Here is a 21291-nt window from a genome sequence, read left to right as displayed (position 1 = left end):
TATTTGACTTGTCTCTATAACAACCCAGTTATTATTATACCTTATTTCTTTACGAGAGTGGAAAATACCATGTGGAAATGAGCCTTCCTAATGAAAGGGAAGGACATTACCCAGGGCGGAAGGCCTATGGTCAAGAGTAAACTCTATGGCTTTCCTCTGTAAGATATAATTTGTTACTAAACATCTATGGGATTTTTAAAATGTGTAAGAAAAATGGAAATTGCAAAGGATTCCCCATGTTTATTGCATTCAAACTGCCATGTCCTGGGGTGGGTGGGGAGTAAGCTCACAGGAGTCAGGGGTGGAGCAGACATGAGCACGATGGTGATGACAGAGGACGTCACCCACCGAGCATGGCTTGTGTGCCAGGCAGTGTGTTCAGCACTTTAGCCAGTGGTCCCCAGCCTGGCACGCACAACAGAATCACTGGGGACTTTAACATTACAGAGGTCTAGGCCCACCCCAATCAGTTACGTCAGCATCTCAGATGGTAGAGCTTATTGGCTTTAAGCTGCCCTGTTGATGTCTAAGGACCAACTAGAAAACTGCCCCCATTTGAAAATCACAGATGCAGACAAAACATTTGACAGACAGGCTAGATGTCCCCCTTCCTTCCCGGATGTCCTGGCTCTATCATAGATGTTGGGGGTAGAGAAAGGCATCATGAGAATACTTCACATACTTTATAAACATGTCCAAAATATTTTTCCTAAGTTGAAAAAAATTTTTTTCAGAACATTTTTTGCATTAAAAAAAAATACAAACTAAAGATAACATTTACAAAATCTATCTAGATTCGAGAAAGTTGGGCTGTTCCAGAGACACTGCTAGTAAAAGTCTAATTGCTTTAATTTTGGGGGGAAATATTTTGGAGCCGTCTGCCTTCTGCAGGCTTTTACAAGTCTGAGCACAAGCCCCTTAAAACATCTCATGATAGCTACTGACCCTTCCTCCACACTGACATACACAGTGACAAATATGAGACATGCATAATTGCATGTAGTTTTAGGGGATTCATGTAGACAGACCCAAGCCATCTCCCCATGGCCCTCTGAGGTGTATGAGCTCCAGGCTGAGAGTCATCTCCATCCTGGGACGCGAGCTCCACAGGAAGCCTGGGGCTGTGGAAAGCCAGGTGCACCTTTCCAGGCCACTGATGACAGCCGGAGGGGGAAATTCGGTATTTAAAAGGTTGGCCCATGTGTTTGGGCCTCCATGGATAAGTTTTAGATCTGAGTAGGATTAGAAGATTAAGCCTTCTCAGCTAATTTTATGCTATGCCTAATCAGGTTGCTTCCAGAGATAATCTCCATAATTAGCTGCTGGCAGGGGTATAGGAACACTGCCCAGCTTTCCTGGAGGCTGGGGCGGGAGGCGGCTGGGGAGCGGTGGGAGGCAAAGCAGGAGGCCCTCCCAGGCCGGAGAGTGTTTCTTGTGCACAAAGACTCGGTGTTGCTTTTCTGACATCTGTCTCCTGGACCCAAATTTAAACTTCCTTCAACTGATTACTGAGATGATTATGAGCCTTAAACTAAACTAAATATAAAAGCCTGCCCAACATTTAACATCACTACTTTCTGCTTAGGAACTGAAGTGGAGATATTTCCCCCATTCTGTTGAGGAAGATGGAGCGCACACGTAGCGTTTCCATGCTGTGTTGGTTGGAGCGGTGTGCCATGCTATGGCGTCTGTGAATGACGACTACTGTGCGTGAAAATGTCTGTTCAGATCTAGTTTTTAGGGAATCTGCACTGCTTTTCTTCAACGCTGTAAAAATAATTTCATATCAACATAATAATGTTTCTGATTTTCTTGCTCTCATAAATAACCTTAAGTAAAGGGAGCCTCTAGCAATCCAGAGGAGGTTAGATCTAGGCACTTTATGCGTATTAACCTAGAGCAGAGTAGCTGTTGCTCGGACCAGGGGAAAGGAAAAAGCGCATGCCATGCTCGGTGACATGCACTTGTTTTCCGGCTGTGATGGCCCTGACTCTTTACGATTTTCCATTTAAAATATCTGTTTTGAAAATTGACAAAATATGCATTTCCAAGTTAAACATATTGACGTACCAAGCTCTGTCTTCTTATGCTATTTCATAATGAGCAACTATTCTGATTCTCTGGTAAACAAGATAGTTACTGACACACGTACACACACAAACTTTGGGGAAGAAATTACTTTGTAGGAAATCACAAGATCTCTTCCACGGAGTATATGCTTTACAATGTACACAACCATATCCAGACCTGGAGTGGGATTGAAGGAAGGTTTGAGAGAATGCATTTAGTTGGCAATGGGATTCATGACACATGAGTTCACCTCGCAGCCTGCACCCCCAGTGCTTTCGATCCTTTGTCACATGTATCCCTGGAAGATGAACGTTTCCTCCTCAGCCTGTGATGACTGCAGGGGAGAAGCGGTTGCTTATTGCAACCCATGCTCAGGGGCACCGGCACCACCACTGCTGTCAGCTGTCAGGCCTAGGTTGGCATTTACCGGACGATGCTAACGGTTTAAGATAGTCAGGCAATGGTCTACGTCTGCACTGCCCAATATGGTAGCCACCAGCCACATGTGACTCTTCACACTTAAATAACTGAATTAAATTAAATTAAAAATTCAGTTCCTTAGTTGCACTAGCCACATTTCAAGTACTCAAGAACTACATGTAACTTGTGGCTATCATATTGGACAGCACAGATTTAGAATATTTCCATAATCATAGAAAGTCCCATTGCACAGTGCTGTTGACTCATTTAATCCTCACAGCCGTATGGAGTAGATACTGTGCATCTCCATTCCACAGATGAGGACCCTGGGGCTCAGAGAAGACACGTCACTTGTTCAAGTTCACACAGACAGTAAGTAGAAGGGAGACTTAACTGCAGATAGTCTAGTGCCGAGTCATTGCTTAACTACACCCCTAATTGCCTCTGAATAAGAACAACAGTATTGATAATAACTGACATTTTATAGTGTTCACTCAGTAATGCAGGCATCCTTTCATAATTTTATTTGTATTATCTAGTTTAAACCTCCCGACAGCCCTATGGGCTTGGGAGCAGACATGGTCATTACATATCAGATATCATGTTCCCTTGATGGGAAACTGAAACTTGGAAGGTAAACAAAATGCCCAAGTTACAGAGCTGGTAAGTTGGTAGATGCCAGATAAGAATCTAGGTCTTTCTGACTCCACAATATTTATCTCCAAGCACCACATACACTGTGATCTGTCACAGCAGAGAGGCAAAAATAGTAACTTTTCATTGTGGGAAGGAGGCTCATTATTTCCTGCAATCCACTGAGGGATCATTTGCTATATTACCTTCTTCTGTCACTAAACTACCAGTTGAGCACAATGATTATAACTTGACCCTGAACTAAATTTGAAAACATATATACAACCCAACTCCTTCTTTTTGACTTTATGGGGAGAGAATCAAATTTTTATGCCAGAGTAAAATGTGGCAAGATAGCCTTGGGGCCTTGAGAGATTACATTACTTGATGATAACAGGATTTCATATTTAGGTAAAGGAGAAATCATTTAAAAAAATAACCAGTTGCCTAAACATAGTAGGATCATATGATAAAGTAGATGGGAGTCATTATTGTTGATGTTTTACTTTATGTGTGTCTTTTTTTAAGATTAAAAAATAGCAAGCAGGATATGCATAGAGCAAATTATGTTTCAGGTACCCCAGTTACCAGAGATTGCTCATTTCCATTCTCAAGTACAGGCTGTTCTGCGGCTGTATTGCTGAGGGAGATGGACATGGTCACGCTCCGGTGGCAGGGCTCACTCGCTGACATGGCTTAGGATGGGCTCTCCCGGTGGATGGAGCACACCCAGTGTCTGGTCCTCTGGGACCAACAGCCTGAGCATGTAAAGCCATGATTGGTGGAGCCCTGCCTGGGACCTTCCCAGGGTAATAGACTTTCACTGCTCAGAGCCCCTCGTTATAGGAGCTCAGACAGACTGGTTTGATTTTCCCCTGAGACAGTGTAGGACAATACCCAATACCGAGGGGCACAGCCACAGTGGCTGAGACAGAGACAGTGACCATACATGGGAGAAGCTGAGGGGATAGCCTGCTGGACTCAGGGTCTGAAGACCGGGGGCTTCCGCAGTGTGTCCTTGAGCCAAGTGGCTTGAACTCTCTGGGCCTCACTTTCTTAGGTGGTTTTGGGGAGGATTTGATGTGAAAGGATTTGGCTGAGCATCTGTGACATACTAGCGTTTCCTGAATCTAAATGCTGTTGAGGTTTAAAGAAAGAAATGCTGCCAGGGTGACATAAGAACCTCCCCACCCCTAAGTCCCCCCATGGGGAACCAGGTAGATGCGCTCCTTAGGTTTCTTAGGGGAACAGCACCGCCAAGGAGAGAAGCCGGCAGCCTCCGCCAACTTTCCAAAGAGAAGCGGAGAGGCCAACCTCGCTGCCCCTGCCCAGCCTCCCACTGCAGGGCCAAGGGGACCGGCAGGGCAGAGGTGCGTCCTGGAGACCGGGACGGGTGACAGGGAGGACACAGGGAGCTGGGAAGGGAGAGAAGGGCTCGGCTGGAGCTGTGGGGAGGAGATGGTGCAGGGCTCAGGGGTTAATCAGAACACGGCCTCTGTTTTTACTTTCTGTCTTGATGGAAATTTACAGACATTCAGATTCTCACAGAACAGGACAAAACTGTAGTTAGGTCTGACAGTTTACCCACTGCCTCGCAAGCATTTCGGGGCACTCATCACATCTCAGATGGTCTCCCTACGTTTAGCCTTGCCTGTGGGATAAAGGTACATGAATTGGGATGTCGGAGCAGGGCCTGGGCACCCACCACAGCAAGCAGCCTGGCCTTGCTCTACTCTGGTGAAAATGGGGGCTTCCAGGGGCATGAAGAAGTTTCTGCACTTAACCTAGGGAAGAACTGTGGATCCACTTAGAACACAGCATTAGGATGGTTGTTAAAAACACAGCGTAGCCCTGGCCCGTTTGGCTCAGTGGTTAGAGCATCTTCCCGTGGACTGAAGGCTCTCGGGTTTGATTCTGGCCAAAGGCATGTACCTGGGTTGCAGGCTCAGTCTGGTTGGGGTGTGAGTGAGAAGCAACCAACCAATTGATATGTCTCTCTCACATCGATGGTCCTCTCTCTCTCTCTCTCTCTCTCTTTCTCTCTCTCTTTCTCTCTCTCCCTCCTCTGAAAATGGAAAAAATATTCTTGTATGAGCCTAAAAACAACAACAACAATAAAAAATCACCTCCTCATAGTGTCTCAAATCAGAAGAGGTCGGGATGTGGAGCCAGCGCCAGCTGCGTCTGCAAAAGTTAGGAAAGGGCGCCCCTTTTCAGGGTGCGTGCAGCTCTCTGCGTGGCTCGGTGAGCAGTGAGTGGGCTGGATTTGGTGCCTTCACAGCCCCCCTCCCAGGCTCAGACATCGCCCCCATGATTGCATTAGTTATCCTCACAGCTGCAAGCCCAGAGGCCGAGGCTGCCCTGTCACAGCCGGAGGTGCAGGCATTCTGCTTGTGGATGTCTGTGACTCCCCGCTTTTCCTAGGCCCTGTATACTCTGTCCCTGCAGGAGGAAGCCCCATGAGAAAACAGAGCAGCTTTGCTCCTGGAGCTGACCGACGGTGAGCACCGCTGAAAGGAAATACCAGCAATCTTTCAAAGGAAAAGTAAATAAAAGTGTTCTTAATGTTGAGTTTTTCTCTGATAATTTTAAAAAAGCATTTTCTACCATTAGCTGCAGAAGGGGCACCAAATAACTATTTGTTGAGTGAATTGAATGAATGAATGAATAAATGAGTGAGGGACTAAACAAAAGGAGGAATGAACACTAGAAATTTCTTTCTGTCAACAAAACAAGTCAGGGGCAAATGCGTGTTAAAATCTTGTTAGTGCCACTCTAGGCCACCCCTTACTTGTGAGGACTGTGTTCACCTAGGGGTGGGAGGCGGTGAGCATGTTAAAACCCATGTTAAAAAATCTTGGAAACAGTCGATTGTTCTTATTTTTAGTGTTTAAAGAATTTTTTAAAATTTGGGGGCTCTTGTGTCTTCCTGGTTGGAATTTTTAAAATTATATACATAGAAAATGGTTATATTTTCTCTTAGCAAAATTGCTCCTAGCGCATATGAGAAGAGGAGTTCTGCTGGGGTTTTGGGGTGTTCTGCAAAGCCTGCAGGATTGTTTCACAGGATACTGCTACTGAAGTCTTGGCGCCTGAGCTGCTTTAGAATGGAGCTCAGAAGAGCTTATTTCCCAGATACTGAATGAGGGCCATCTGCTCCCCCATCCAGCCTTACTGAATGGGGGCCATCTGCTCCCCCAGCCTTACTCCAGCTTCCCTCACATGAGGGTTCCACAGGGAACAGGCACACACTCGACACCCAGCGGTCCGATTCAGTGCCACCAGGGGAGCGTCACCTTCACTGTGGGCCAGAGGGCCGCACGCTGCTCTGGGCAGTTCTCAGGGTGTGCCTGTGGGATTTCCAGGCACGGGTGGGACTAAGCAGGGAGGGAGGCAATCTTAACAGCAGCTCCCGGGTCCTGGCAGGGGCTAAGCATTCTCACAAACATCACAGATGTTAACCTGATAGGTAATTGCAATCAATAAGAGTAGTATTATAATTATTAGTGGTTTCATCATTTTGCAAAAGGGGACACTAAAGTTCAGAGAGAGTGGATGTGTGTGTGTGTGTGTGAGAGAGAGAGAGAGAGAGAGAGAGAGAGAGAGAAGGAAAGAGAGAGAGAAGGAGAGGAGAAGGGGAGGAGGGGAGGAGAAAAATAAAGTGGAAGCGAGGTGGGCGTAATGGAAGCTACTAGACAAGGGTCTTCATTGAGTTCTTACTACGATCAAAGTACCATGCTAAGTTCTTTATGGGAATTACTTCGTTGATCTCTCCCAGGAACCCAATGAGGTCAGTCCTATCATTGGACCCATTTCACTTCTGAGGTGGTGGAGTAATTAGCCCAAAGCAGCCCAGGTAGGGTTATGAACCCAAGTAGTCCTACTGTAGCCATCTCTAAGTATTCAGGATCCTGTGTCTCTATGAAAGGGGCTCGAGGTGTCCCTCCTGGTGTCCTTGTTCTAGTTGACCTGGGTGAGAGCATAAAACATGTGAAATCTTCACTGCTGACTGACAGTGGGCGAGACCCACCAGAATGCTGTTCCCACATGGCACACCACCGACTCTACACAAACCAGTCTGCAGCCTGGAGACCAGCTGAATCCCCACAATTGCCTCCATCGTCTCCTAAAAATAGCTGTTCATTAAAAATCAAAATGCCTAAGAGTCTTTTTCTGACTTAAAGCATCTTACAACCATCAACACATGGGAAGTCAGAGAAAAATTCTATGTCTGATTTTAATAAAATATACTTTGCTCATCAAAATATTGTGATGGCATGGAAAAAGAGACGTGTGCTCATTAAAGTTTAATGTCTGTCTCTCCCTGCCATTTTCCACTAGACTCATGCACGGTGGGCGGCCGGAGCAGCTAACTCATGGTGGGGAGAATGCAATCCGAGACTGGGCCCAGAAGGATGGTGCCCGTGTCCACTGGCCAACTGCTTCGCTTCACAGGTGTCTGAATCCCCCTTGTGGAATCAGACAGGTGGGCTCAATACTGTTCCAGGTTGGCCTCTATTTGCTCTAAAAAGGGGGCTAGTTAAGAACAGCTGCAAACTTGCTGCCGGGAAGCTCCAGTCCCAAGGCTGAGCTGGGGGCCCCCAGAACAAGACGATGACTTGGGCAAAGGCTTTGAGGAGGAGAAACGAAAGAGGTTCTGACTCTTGGGATGGGGGAGTTGACCATAATGTTAACATTTATGATCTAGAATCTTCACTGAAGCTTCTGTTCATAGATGCAATTATAAAGCTGTCACCCCAAAATTTTAGACTCACCTTAAAATGGCCCCAAGCTGCCTTTCTAGGTTTATCACCACTAGTCCCCTGCTCCCAGCCTCGACGCCAACCAAAGCAGGCTTCTGGTTGCACTCCACGCCTGACATCTACCTCTCTCCTGTCCTTGAGTATGTGTTGTCCTAGGACCTGGAGTGGTCTCTCCATCCATCTCTACTGCTTGAGATGCTGTCCACTCATTGAGGATCATCTATTGCTCTACAGCCTTAATCTTTGATACCCCATTTCAACCAAACTCATGCGATCTCCCTCCCTTGAGAAACACAGAGCCTTTGTGAAGGAAGCCACCATCTTCCACTCCCTGTGAACATTCCCATGTGAGAGCAGTGTAGCCTAGTGGTTATCTGCACAGACTTCCGAGTCAGAAAGACCTGGGCCAGAAGCTTCACCTGTTCCCTTATTAGGCACCTGCTCAAGGACGAGTTGCTTCTGAACAGTAATGATGACCATAAGAATAACCACCACCATACAGTTGGCATTTACTCTGAAGTGCGCTCAGGTGCCCATTAACTCATTCTATACTCACAGCCACCCTAGGAAGGAAGTATCACCATCAGCTCTCTTGCAGATGGGAAAAGATGCCAAGAGAGATAAGTGATGTGTCCAGAGTCACACAGTTACTATGTTGAGAAAAGAGGCTTTGAACTCAGATAGTTTGGTCCCAAAGCCCATGTTTTGACCACTATGTCACAGGGGACTACCCTGTTGGGGCCTTGGTTTTCTCATTTGTGAAATGGGGATTACAATAATATCCACCTCGTAAGATAATATGAGGATTAAATAAGATAATGCAGGAGAAGTAATAATAGTGCAGAGCTCAGTCACTCATAGCTGCTATCATTGTCATCCGTGTCCTGGTCTCCCTCCTCCTGCCCGTGAGCTCAGGATGGAGGGTCACATCCTCCCAACCCTTGGCCTTCATGTCAACTCCCTCATGCTGGGCACATTCGTGGCAGGGACCCATGGCTGTGGACCCATGCCAGGCTCAAAGAGATTGACAAAGATTTCTAGCATGTTCCTAGTCCTAAGCAATTCTGGACCTCTAAGCCACTGTACTTTTTTTTTTTTTTTTGTACTTTCACTACATTTAGCTCCCTCTCCAACTCCTGTTTTTTCTTTTTTTTTTCATTGCTTTTCAGAGAGAGTGGAAAGGAGGGAGGGTGAAAGAGAGAGACAGAGAGAGAGGGGGGAACATCAATGTGGGAGAGACACATTGATTGGTTGCCACTGAGCCTGCAACTGAGGTATGTGCCCCTGGCTGAATCGAACCTGGGACCCTTCATTCCGTGGGCCGACACTAACCATGAGCAAACTGGCCAGGGCCAACTCCTGTTTTATTCCATTGACGCCTCTCCCTGAGGCCTCCTGCATGATATTTCAGTGTGACTCGTATCCTCCCTCCTTCCCCTCCCTCTCTTCCCCCTTCTGCTCTTCCTTTCTCTCCCTTCTCCTCCTTTCCCTCCCTTCCTTTCCCACACCCCTCCCTCCTCTCTTGTCCCCCCTACCCCCCGCCCATTCTCTGTGCCCTCCTTCCTTCCCTCAGCAGCTCAGGATGAAGACTGCATCTGGACGCCACGACTCTATTTCGTTTGTCCAGCAGGCTAAGCAGCCCCCCAGGGCCCCAGCCCACTGCCAGGGTTTCTGGAATCAGGCCCCTTACAGCTCAGGGGCAGCCGATGGCTTTCACGGAGTGAGGTGCTTCACCCAGCAACACCTCTTCCCCTGCTCGGACTGAGTTTGCTGTGAGGTTAGTACGGTTAGTGGGGTTAGTGGTTAAGGGCAGTTCACACGAGGCTGTCTCCTGTCCCTCCTGAACAACCTTGGCCCTGGACAGAAGCCACTATTTCCATTTCTCTCACGCTTGAGTCCCAGTCACACGGTTGTGCCTCTAAATAAGTGTCCTCCAGGAACAGCATCCCTGATGCTTTAACAGAAATTAAAGACCAAACAAAAACGCAACTTTTCAAAAAGTGCACCGTCCCTGCCCAGCTCTCTTGGCTTGTTGGAGATGGTATTTCGATTCTGCCCCTGGGGAATTTAACTGCTCTTTAAGTAAGCCCAGAAGGTCATTAACAAATAATCCTTCAAATTAATAATGTCTAAAAGATGAAAATTATTAATTTCTTTTGTACACCCAGTTTATTATCAGTGATGCGATCAAACTCTATTGCATGCTGGGTTTCAGCGCTGCACAGCCTGGAACGGCCTCTCCTGAGACCTTCCCTGGGACAAGCTGTCGCTTCATAAGGGGAGAGCTTGTGGGCCTTGCCTCTGGTGGCAGAGACTAAGGGCGCCTTCCCATGCTGCTGGGAGAGGCGTGCAGGGCACCGCCCGTGTCTCCCAGGGGTAGCAGGCCCTGAGGGCAGCCTGCCCATTTGGGGGTGGTGGTCAGGCCCCCTGCTACGGTGCCCAGCGCCTCACACTGTGGAAGTCCTGTTTCACAGGATTGGCGGCACCCTGGAGGAGCGCGAGCGTGCTCTCCCATTTTGCATGTTCCCTCTTCTGCCTGCAGACCCCTGCACATCCTCATTTTATTTGTCTCTAAGGCCTCTTGTGCAGATGGTGCTCTGGTGGGCCTGGGGGCGGGGGTGACTGGGTGAAGTAACCAACCAGAGATGCTGGCTGAAGCCTTTCTAGGAATGAAGGGCCTGGGGTTCCTGTCCTCGGCCGGCACTACATGTCTGTGTGTGGGTGAGCCTTGTCCTAGGGTGACCCCTTGCATGGAGGTCCTCAAGTGCCTTCCACGTGGCCAGGGACCCAGCAAAGGCTGCCATTTCCAGTGCTACCAAACAATGATTCGTTTAACAAATGATCCTCAGAAAAGTCCTCATAAGACACAATGCCTAACCCCTCTTTCCTAGCCTATTCCACACCCAATCCCAGCACTAGGGGCATTTAAAATATGAGAAATTTTGTAAAACTTTGATTTGTCTGTCACTCTAGAGGAATGCAGCTCAGGATCTGTGCTGATCACTTTAATCAATTCAGGAAAAAAGTAAAAGTGTTCTCCAGTGACCTGGGAAAGTCTCAGGCCTGGGGAAGGCTGGCAGGAGAGGCCGTACCCCATGGACCCTGTTGCAGGCCTGGGTGCCTGCTTACAGGGCAGAAAGGTGCCTCAGCGATATGGCTACGATGTTGCCAGTGCTCCCAAGACGCAGGAGCTAACAGGCTGCCGCATTCAGCCTTCATCCGTCAGGTGCCTTTGAGCCACCTGGGCAGAGATTTCTGGTGGTAAATGGGGGAGACAACTTTAAAACTACTAGCCAAGTGGGCCGAAAAATGCTCCTGTGGCAACAAAAGTCAGAAAAGCGGTTATCCTGGTGATGGGGGAGGGGTTATTTACTGGAAAAGGCATGAGGGGATTTTCTGGGGTGTCAGGCCTCTGCAGCTCCACCTGGCCGGTGGTTGCCAGGTGAATATACAGGTGAAAAGCCATTGTCATCGAGCTGACTCGCAGTGTGTGTGGCTGCCACCCGCAGTTCTGTCTCGGGAACAGCAGCACTGTTCAAGGCGCCGGTGGGAGGTGGTCCGAGGGTTTCCATTTCACAGCCCACTCTATGCTGCAGGCAGTGAGAGCTCTGAGCATATGTGTCCATCACACATCCCTCTCTTCCTCCAGTGTGTTCATACCTACAGGTTATATTTATATCTGCAGCCAGATCTACATATTTAAATCTGGAGAGGAGAGAAAGTGTTATACGTGCGTGTCTATATATAGGGTAGTTTACTTCTTTCAAAGAACGGGAGGATCCTAGCTCCATTTTCCTTCATGGGAGGGTAGGGGGAGCAGGACACACACACACACACACACACACACACACACACACACACGGTAAAGCACAGTAAGCCTGATTAACTGATCAACAACTTTGCCATTCTCCCTTGTCTGAGATGCTAACACTTACCTTGATGATGATCTTGGGGATGGTCAGCACAGTGGACTTCTGCTTGGCCAGAATGTCCCTGGTCTCATTGACACGCGCAGTGACAAAGAAGTGCAGAGACGCTTGCTCCAGCAGCTGGCCCATGTACTCGCCGGCTCTGACCAGCACCTCCTCTTTCTTGGCTGGCGGAGGGAAACAAACACGCCGGCTATCAGTGCCTGAGACAGGGCCTGCTTCCCTTTCCCCAGTGCCCCATCTTTCCCACATCAGCACAGCACCCACCGGCACGCCGCAAGGGTGAGGGAGGGGAGAAAGGAACAAAGAGTCAGTCGGGGTCAGCTCTTCTGTTCTGAGTAAAGAAAGAATGTGCTGGAAATTTAATATTCAGTAAAGTCTTAGTAGAAAAAATGTGTCAGATTTTCCAAAGAGTGCTTTTTCTGCTGTAAAAGAGGATGCCATGTTTAAAATCAAGGACCAAGGAGCTTTAACTGTGGTTGTTTTGATCTGGGTAGGGACAATCCAAAGAGGGCAGGTGGGGAGCAGTGAATTCAAGGACACCTTCCCACGTGCCAAGCCCTCGTGCAGTAACAGCAGCTCCCGTAGGCCATGGGCCACCTGGAGCAGGACGGTCAATTACCTAACCCCTTGCCCTTGTAATGCTCCACAGTTTCTCTCCAGCCTTTCTGTACCAATCTGACATGAATGTTCTATTTAAGAGAAAGAAGCTGTTGGAACCAGTTTTCACCATAGGATTCAGTTTCCTCCCACCCCCTCTCCTATTTGCCACTTAAAAGGCCTCTGTGCCCAAAGCTTGTTTCCTCAGGCCACTGAGGTTAGCTTTCAGGGTGACATCTGGAGGCTGAGGAGGGTCCTGGCTCCCTCTGCTCACTATCAGGCTGGGGGCAGGGAGTCTATCTCGTGGCTCTGGCCACGGCAATGAGGTTCTGTGTGGCCGCATCAGCCACTTTCTCTGTCACATTCATTTCCCACAGCCCGGGATGCTAGAGAGCTGCAGGCTGGACCTGGGCCCCACGCAGCACCTGCTGCTACCTACCTGGCTAGAGCCACGCGTGAGTGGGGCACGTCAGCCAGCCGCCCAGCAGAACACGTGACTCATGTCTCCACCCCCGCGCAGAGCACCGGCTCTGGGAGCGCCCAGGGAACTGAACGTCTCCACCACCGCTTCCCCGCCCAATGCCCGCCTTGTGCCAAAGATTCCTCCTTCTTGCAAAAGTTATTAAAGGAAATAGCTGCTATGGCTGATAGTTTCAAGCGCAGAGGGTCGTTCATTACAGCCCTCCAAAAGGAGCAGCCCCTGCAGCCAGGAGCGAAGGCTGCGTGGAGGCGGCGCCAGGGCACAGGGAGGCACAGGGAGGCCTCCTGACCCGCTGGCTCACAGGTGAGGGCGCGTCAGCACCTGTTTCAAAGCTCCCCACAGATGAGCAGGTGCTGTGGCCGCCTCCCGCCCTCTCACCGAAGAGTTTTCAGTCTTGGCTCCACAGCACAGTCACCTGGGGTGTGTAAGAACCTGCCCTGCTGGATCCCACCCCAGACCAATGAGGTCAGAATCTTGGGGGTTGGGGCTCGGCATTGTTCTAAGTGCTGAAGCGGGCTCTAGTGTGCAGCCGGGGCTGGGAGGTAGCGCTCCAACCACAGAGGCTGCCCACAGAATCCACCTGAACAAGAGGAAAGCATGGCTTTTCCACCCCAGGCACTGCTGCTCCAAGTATGCTCTGCGGGCTGGCAGACACCACCCAGGCTGTTAGAGATGCAGGTTCTCTGACCATCCACCTCCTGGATCAGAGTCTTCCCTTGACTAAGATGCCTGATGGCTTCGCAGGTTTGCAAAACTCCCAGACAAGAGGTTTTAGCAGCAGAAGTGGCAGAGTTGAGGTGGATTTAGCATAATCTCAGGTCTAAAGCAGAAAGTTCTGTACCCGGAACCTACTCAATTCCTGCAAACTGGAAAGGCTGGTCATTCTAGCCAGGGGTTGTCAGCTGGGGGCAATTCCTCACCGCCCCCCCCCCCCCAAGGGGATATTTGGCAACGTCTGGAGACATTTTGGTTGTCAGAGCTGGGGGTTGCTACTGCATCTAGTGGATAGAGGCCAAGGATGCTGCTAAACATCCTGCAATGCACAGGATGGCCCACAACAATTATCCACAGCCCAGAATGTCAGTGGTGCCTCTGCTGAGAAACTGCTCCAGGCTATGAAGTTATTAGAAGGTATTGGTCCATCCTAGGCAAGTACTAACAACTTGGTCAGTCACATTTCATTTAGAGCCTGCCTTTTGAATTTGTGAACTGGCCTTGACGTTGGCCCTTGAATTCTGCATTTTTGAATGACCCAATCAGGCTGCCTCCTTTGGGCCTGAGCCTAGAGTCTGATTTCCCCATGGCTCCCCAGCAATGAATTGTCCAGACTCTGTCCCTCAGTTAGATACAACCTCAGATGAGCATATGGGGCCTGCTTCTCACTTCCCCAGATCTGGACAGATGGAGAGGCAAAATGACAGGCTTTGAAGGATGTGCATTTTCCCTGTGGCTACCTCCAGAAATAATAAAACGGGGCATCTTCTGGCTCTTTCTAGAGGGTTGTGTTGGACCACTGGGTTCCTTTAGTCTGGAGAGACATGCCTGACTTCTTTCCAGCAATCTTTGCGGAGGCTCTTGCTGCCTTCACAATGTCAGCATGAGGACCCCTTTCAGAGGCAGAGCATTCTCTAAATCATAGCACCAAGGAAACTGGGCTGTGCTTCCAGCCCAGGAGAACAGTGCTCCTGAAATAGTATGTTATGTAAGTGCTGTGTTTTGCCACCGTACAAGAAATTGTTCTAGATAAAGTTTATTAAATGTGGCAAGAGAAAGAAGAATAGATTTTCATTCTATGAGTGGTGGAGCTGGGATCCTGCCAATATCATTTACGGTGTCTGGGGAAAGCCAAGGGAGACACAGACTAGAGCTGCCTCATCTCTTTTCCAAAAAGCAGAGAAAACTAAATATAGCCAAGTGGAAATGATAGCACCTTTGAAGGTACTGGGAGGTTTAAGTTATTCAAGTCTTCCAAGCTGATTCTAGCCCACACATTTTCTTAAATCATCAATCTGGAAAGTATGCCTCCCATTCTACTTGGAAAACTTTCTTTGCAATACAGCCTCCAAGGAATGTACTCTGACCTGCTAAATCAAGGTCTAGAATCATGTGGCTTTTTGCAATAACGTGCAATTTCTTTTAGATTGCAATACACAATTTATTGCATGCAGTTAATGCCACCCGCCTCTAGGGTAAAGCGAGAAATAGTCTCCAACTCCCTTCTTGTTTTACAGGACAAGCCCTGGGGTGGGCTGAGCAGGTGGGACCTGTGTCAGTACGGAGTTGGCTTAGGTTTGGTCAGCTGTCTCCAGATCAGATCAGTGACTGAGAGGGCTAGTATAGTATGTATTCTAGCCCACTAACTCACATGAGCTCATTCATTCTTTAGATTAGGGAGAGGAGGAGATTGAGAGACGGGGCTCTTGAGGTGGGAAAAAGATTCCCTGTTCAGGGGAGTGAGGGGCAACTGGACTCCAGGCAGCAAAGGCACAAGTAAGGAAGCTGGCCCACTTGGCCCCAGGATTGCACCAAGTTGGCTCACTGTCATTGCCGGAATGGCACCTGGCTTCTACTATCCGCTTTGCCTCTAGTTACTGTGTGTGACCTTGGACATATCAACTCATCTTTCAGTCTCAGTTTCCCAAAATGTAATCACGATGGAAGTTAGCATTTACTGAGAGCCAACCATATGCAACCACTTCACGTATTTATCTCGCTCTCCCCTCACACCACACGGCCAACCTGTCAGCCAGCCCAGTGGGCTCTACCTTCTGAACATCTGACCAGTTCTCACCACTCCCCTCACTACCCACCGTCTCTCACTAAACTACTGCAGGAGCATCCTAACTAGTCTCTAAGCTTTAGCCAGACTCCTCCATGAGTCTGTTCTCAACACAGTGGCCAGAGTGATCTTTCAGAACCTAAGTGAGATCAGGCCATACTTCCGCTCAGGACCCTCTGAGGGTTCTTTCAGCTCACTTGGAAGCCAGGCCAAAGTGCTTCCTAGGGCTTACATCTTTTTTCATGGTCTTTGCCCCACTCTCCTCTTGCCACTTTTCTTCCCGACTCTGGTCTCCTTGTTGCTCATTGAACACACCAGACATGCTCTGGTCTCAGGGCCTTTGCACTTATGATTTCTTCTGGCTGGAAAGTTCACTCCTACTCTTGTCAGGTTTCTCTTAAATCGTTTTTTCCCCAAGTACCCCATCTCCACCACCACTTCCTGCCTCCCTTCCCCGCCTCCCATTTCTCTGTTACATGCCCATTACATTATATACCCACTTGCTTGATTGTTTATTGTCGAGTCCCTGCCCCACCACAAGAGACCATAGGCTGCACGAGGGTAGCGGGCACTTCTGTTTTGTTCAACGCTGTCTCCAGCACAAAGCAGAACCCAGACTTATAAGCATAAAATAAAGGTCTGAGGAGTGAATCAACAGCCCTGTGATATGAGTGGCATTGTTTCCATGTAGAGATGAGGAGAGCGAGCTCAGATGGCTGGAGCAGCTTGCCTAGGGACACACAGCTAGGAGGCGCCATAGTCACACCTCAAATCCAGATTTGCCTCATTCCAAGGCTCAGGCTCTAAAGTTGACTGTGTCTGCCTGCACTAAACAGTTGCGATGACCCTTCTGCTCTTGAGTCCTTTCCCTCCCCCGGTTGCTCTTTTCTATAAGAATTCCCTTTCCAACCCCCAGGGATGGGAGCATGCTAGCTCTTCCAGTTTCCAAAGAAAATGCCACACTGATTGATTTCCTAATTGTTGAAGCCACGTTACTGAAGCATGGGAGCTTGGCTTCCTTCAAGTTTGGGTAGGTTTCTTAGAATTAGCAGTTTTAGGAATAGTTTCCCATTTTTCTGGGAATATCTTTCTGAACGTACTGTAGTTTCGCACAGACATCAAATCCAGAAAGCATGAACACCATGGAGACGTGGTTTGGCTCTGTTTTGTAAAACTGATCATTCGCATACCTTTTTTCTTTTCTTTTTCAGTGCCACACATCAGCGCAACAAAAACCTGGTGCCCCGAAGTCCAGGTCCTTTTCAACCTGCTCTATCTAACTCCACATGCGCTGCCTGGAGACCAGCTTCTTCCGGCTGACTCATTTGGCCAGTGGACTTACCAACTGTCTTGCCCACTAAATACTAGACCCCAAGAAATGAGATGGGTTGAAACTGCAATTCCCAGCACAAGATGCCCCATGCCCATCCCATCTTGCTTAAAATATTCTAAATTTTTGAAGTGAAGAGAAGATGCTTCGGAGGGGCATGTATACAGGGGAGGCTGGAAGGGATTGAGGATGAGAAAGTGTCCCTGGGAGATGGCAGAGAGAGCAAGGCCCCTCAGAGGCTCCTGGACAGCATGCCCGAGACTCCCACCTCCTCTCCCAAGGGTGGGCTCTCTCCTGTCCTTATGTATCAGACAGATCAATTTTCAGAAAGAGCCTTTAGGCAGAACTTAGCTCTCCCTGCCTTCTAAACAGTAAAGCAACACCCATCATTCCTGCTGGAGCAGCCCCCCAAAGCCTAACTTGGGGAGAGGCACCACCAGGAGGTCTGCTTTCTGAGATGTGTCCTTCACAAACTTCCCCATGGTCTCAATGCCCTTGGGAGCTTGTTAAAATGCAGATCTTGATTGACAGGCCTGGGTGGGGCCTGAGAGTGCATTTCTAACTAGCTCCCCAGGGACACTGATGCTTCAGGTCTTCGGCCCACACTTTGAGTGGCAAGAAGTTATATTTAACTTTCACAACTCATGGATCTTGCTCTAGGCTTTGAAAATCTCAGTGTTCACTTGTATGCATGAGACACGAAAATGAAAGGTGAGGCCTCCCTGAAAGAAGTCAGTTTTCCCATGTGGTTCAAGCTCCTGAACCCTGGCCAGAACCTAAACTTCAACAGAAAGTTATTAAGGGTATCAGGCCCTTGCCAGACAGAGAAGCAGGTCGCAAGGCCCCGAGAGAGCAGCCCCCCGAGTAGCTTACAGGACAAGGGCTCCAGGGACACACTGAATGTCTCCTTCTTGAATTCCTCCTTGGAGACCCCGGTGTAGAAGATGACGCTGCCGGAGAGGTAGGCTGAGATGGTGTACGGATTGGGGCTGTTGTTCTGGAAGGTGATGATGACCTTGAAGTCTTTCCCCAGCACAGCGTTCTCCACCTCGAAGTCCATGTCCACGTGGGACCTCGACGTCACCACACCTTCTGTGTTGAGCGGCTTTTTAACCCCGTACATTAGGGCAGTCTCGAGGGCCAGTCTCTCTTCCTTTTGGCCTAGGAAGGATGCAGAGGTGATGACGGGGGAAAGAAATGCAAACCATCAAAGAGAAGGCCGCAGTGACACACACTGACCTCACACTGTACACTGTGCCCGTGGGACCACCTCTACAAGCCACACAGCTTCCTTTGAGGCAGGAGCCCAAGTCATTCCTATGTTACAAATTCTGCCACATCAAGTTCCCAGCCAGCCATGACCTGCCCAGGTTGCCGAGTTAGGTGGCATCCCCGGGCCTGTCTGCAAGGGGTTGCTAAGAGGCTTGCTCGAACAGTTGTTTCTGCAGTGCCACTATTTCAGGGTTCAGAAGGTTGAACAGGTAAAATCTAACTCCCCCTAAACTGTGGTATCGGTTTGCCTCCCTCCCCAAGTCCTAGCCATGTAGCCAGAAGTTGATCTCTAAGCAAAGGTTTTGGCAAGAGTCGCATCTGGCCATTCCACCGTCTGCATCTGAATTTTCTCCTATTCATGACTCTCCCTGAGAAGACCTGTCTTCCTCATCTCTCCTTCCACTTGGGCCTGTCCCACTTGCTCCTGCTTAGCTGAACCCAGGCAGCTCTCACCCTCCCTCCACTCCTTCCTCTGTTGCCATTCGCTCCCGGCAGAGAGCAGAGATGGCTGTTTCCCAAACAGTGCACCACGGCACCTCTGATCTAGCGAGCTGTTAACAAGCCTGCCCCCCGAAGGGCTCTGAGGCCAAGTTCCCCGGGAGCACTGGGTTTTCTGGATGTTCACAATGTGCAATAGCCTCTGAAAGGTTCCGAGACTGTGTCCCCCTGTGGGGAGACCTGTTTAACAAGATTTCCCAAAGCCATCTGACACTGAACACACTCTTTTTGAGGGACGCCTATTGGTACGGTGGTGCTGTTTGTGACATGCGTGCTGTTTCTGGGAGTATGTCTTATGTAGGGTTTCCATAGTGGCGGTGAAGGTGAGGCACAGAGAGGAGGGGGGATGAGCTCTGGAAGAACAAAAAAAATTGCTTTTACATGTGAGAAAGTGGGAATTACGGGTGCTGGTTAGGGCTCAGAGCTCGCTGCTCCTGACTCCAGGCTGGGCTAACGGTCCTTCCAGAGCACAGGACACAATGATTGGCTTTGGGGGGCAGGGGTTAAGGAGGTGTGGAGAGATAGTTGCTATTCTCGTTACCATTCTAATTCCTTTGGGCATATCTTAGTGTGTTGTGGAAATTAGAGAGGCACATTTTTTGGCTTCTAAAAACTAGTCATGGGATTGGCTAGCAAAAAACAAACAAACCCAAAAACAAAAACAGAAAACGACAACATATAAGCACTTCAAAATAAAAGTGTTCGCTTTTATAATGATGTTAATTTTAAGATACTATCTTTCACTTCACTTAGTTTATAATAAAAAGCAATGGAGATGAAGAGGTCAATTAATTATCATTGACAACTAACTATGTGATGGGCGTTGTGGTCAGTACGTATTGTACGCTATCTCATTTAATCCTCAGAGCAACTCTACAAGGCAGGCATTATTATTACCATCGGATCCTGGTTTGTAAAACAAGGGAGCCAGCATCATAGGGTTGTTAGGTGAATTAGAGGTAGTACATGCATAAGAATTGGCAGCTGCTAGTACTGCGCAAAGATAGAGAAAATGCCAGCAGGTATTGCAAACAATCGGAAATGTGTGTTTGAGTGTGAGTGTGTATTAAGAATTGCTCTGATTGTCAAGGCTGCCAGAATGTGCCAGAAACAGTTTGTCTAGGACAAGCATTGGCTAGAGCACATGTTTACAGATCAATAAGGGGAGATAGTAATAAAGGGAAGGAGGGGCTGTGACAAGGAAAGTGCAGTGAAATATTTTAGCAGAATGCATCTGACAAATAGCTCTACGAGAAAGAGAGCATTAACAGCTATCACTTTGGATGGATACCAAATATGCATTTAGGCAAAAAGCAGGGGCTGAACACCAGCAGCAGGAACATGGTCAGACAGGTGCCTACTTCGGGGAGAGAAGCTGAGCTGGCTGGGATGAGGGGAAGGGGCAGTGGAGACTTGTGGGGCTAAGAGACTTTATAGCGTGTCATGTCATAGATGGAGGGACCTCCCCCTTCCCCCTGGGGACTAGCCTGCCCCTGTGAGCAGGCAGTGCCAAGCAGAGGCTGGCTGGGTTGTCACAGGAAGCACAGGCCCCTAGGAGATAGGAGCTGCAGGTCCCCCAGAGCTGGTGGAACCCGCCTTGCTCTGCAGCTGTGCTTGGTGCTCTGATGTCTCACATGATTCAGGCCACGGATTTAGTGCTGGGAGAGAATGGCCTGAAGCCAGATTCCATTTTCGGAGATTCCTCTGTGGCCTCCAGGAGTAAGGTCGAAAACATCTTTCTGTTAACTGGGATGCAGTGAGACTACCCTCTGTTGTAGGCAGTTAGACAGACATGAGCTGAGCACCCACTATGAGCCAGGTACAGAAGGTCACCAGGGCAGAAAGCCCAGATGCCTAGCAAGGGGCAAAACTGAAAAACAAGAACCCTGCTCCCGGAGTGACATTTTCTCTGCTAGCATATCGCTGGTCATACCGTTTGGATCCCCTGACTTTTCCTCCCTAAAGATAGCACCTAGGCCTCAGTTGTACTTCAGCTCCAGACCCAGATAAGAAGCAAAACCAGACAAGTGGTGCCATGGCTGCCTCAGGTCCAGATACACTGACTAACGTCCCCCTGCCCTGGCACTAACCAATTCGTGGAGACCACGACCCTGAAAGAGAAGCCCTGGAAAGCTGGTGAATATTTTATTGAGACCCTCCCCTGAGGACTCCCCTAAGATTTCCACCCTCAAGAGAGAGATAAATATGCTCAGGACAAAGGACTTAGGGCTTGCTCTTCTCCTTCTTTCTCCAAGGGGACCCCATGAGACTTGTAACCAGGGGAGCAGTGGGCAGCTGCAGCTCATCCCAGGCAAACCCCTTGAACCTGTCTCCAAGGCCCCCTTTTCTCTGACTTCCCAGTGAGCCAGAGCAGCCCTGCCTAGGCTCTCCTGTTGCTTCTTCTATGCCCTTTCCTTGTTTCACTGTTCTATGTATATTTTTGCCTTGGCCAATACATTCTTTCTTACTTTGCCACACTTTGTCTCTTGATTGAATTCTTTCCTTCAAGAAGACAA

At 48.9% G+C, this 21291-nt stretch overlaps 1 protein-coding gene across 5 annotated transcripts in view; it reads right to left on the bottom strand.

Annotated features, from left to right (window-relative positions):
- Positions 1-21291, bottom strand: part of F13A1 (coagulation factor XIII A chain) — a 159154-nt gene that overhangs the window by 9512 nt on the left and 128351 nt on the right. For all 5 annotated transcript variants that reach the window (XM_081143694.1, XM_081143696.1, XM_081143695.1 and 2 more), the window contains 2 exons: positions 17879-18166; positions 11822-11982 (listed from right to left, as the gene is read on the bottom strand). In XM_081143694.1, coding sequence (XP_080999820.1) covers positions 11822-11982; positions 17879-18166 — 449 coding nt within the window. The remainder of the gene's footprint in view (positions 1-11821; positions 11983-17878; positions 18167-21291) is intronic.

Source organism: Miniopterus schreibersii (genome assembly GCF_964146895.1).
Source record: "Miniopterus schreibersii genome assembly, chromosome: 8".
Classification (NCBI taxonomy): Eukaryota; Metazoa; Chordata; class Mammalia; order Chiroptera; family Miniopteridae; genus Miniopterus; species Miniopterus schreibersii.
Note: the sequence above shows the minus strand (reverse complement) of the source record. Positions and strands in the feature narration are given on the sequence as shown.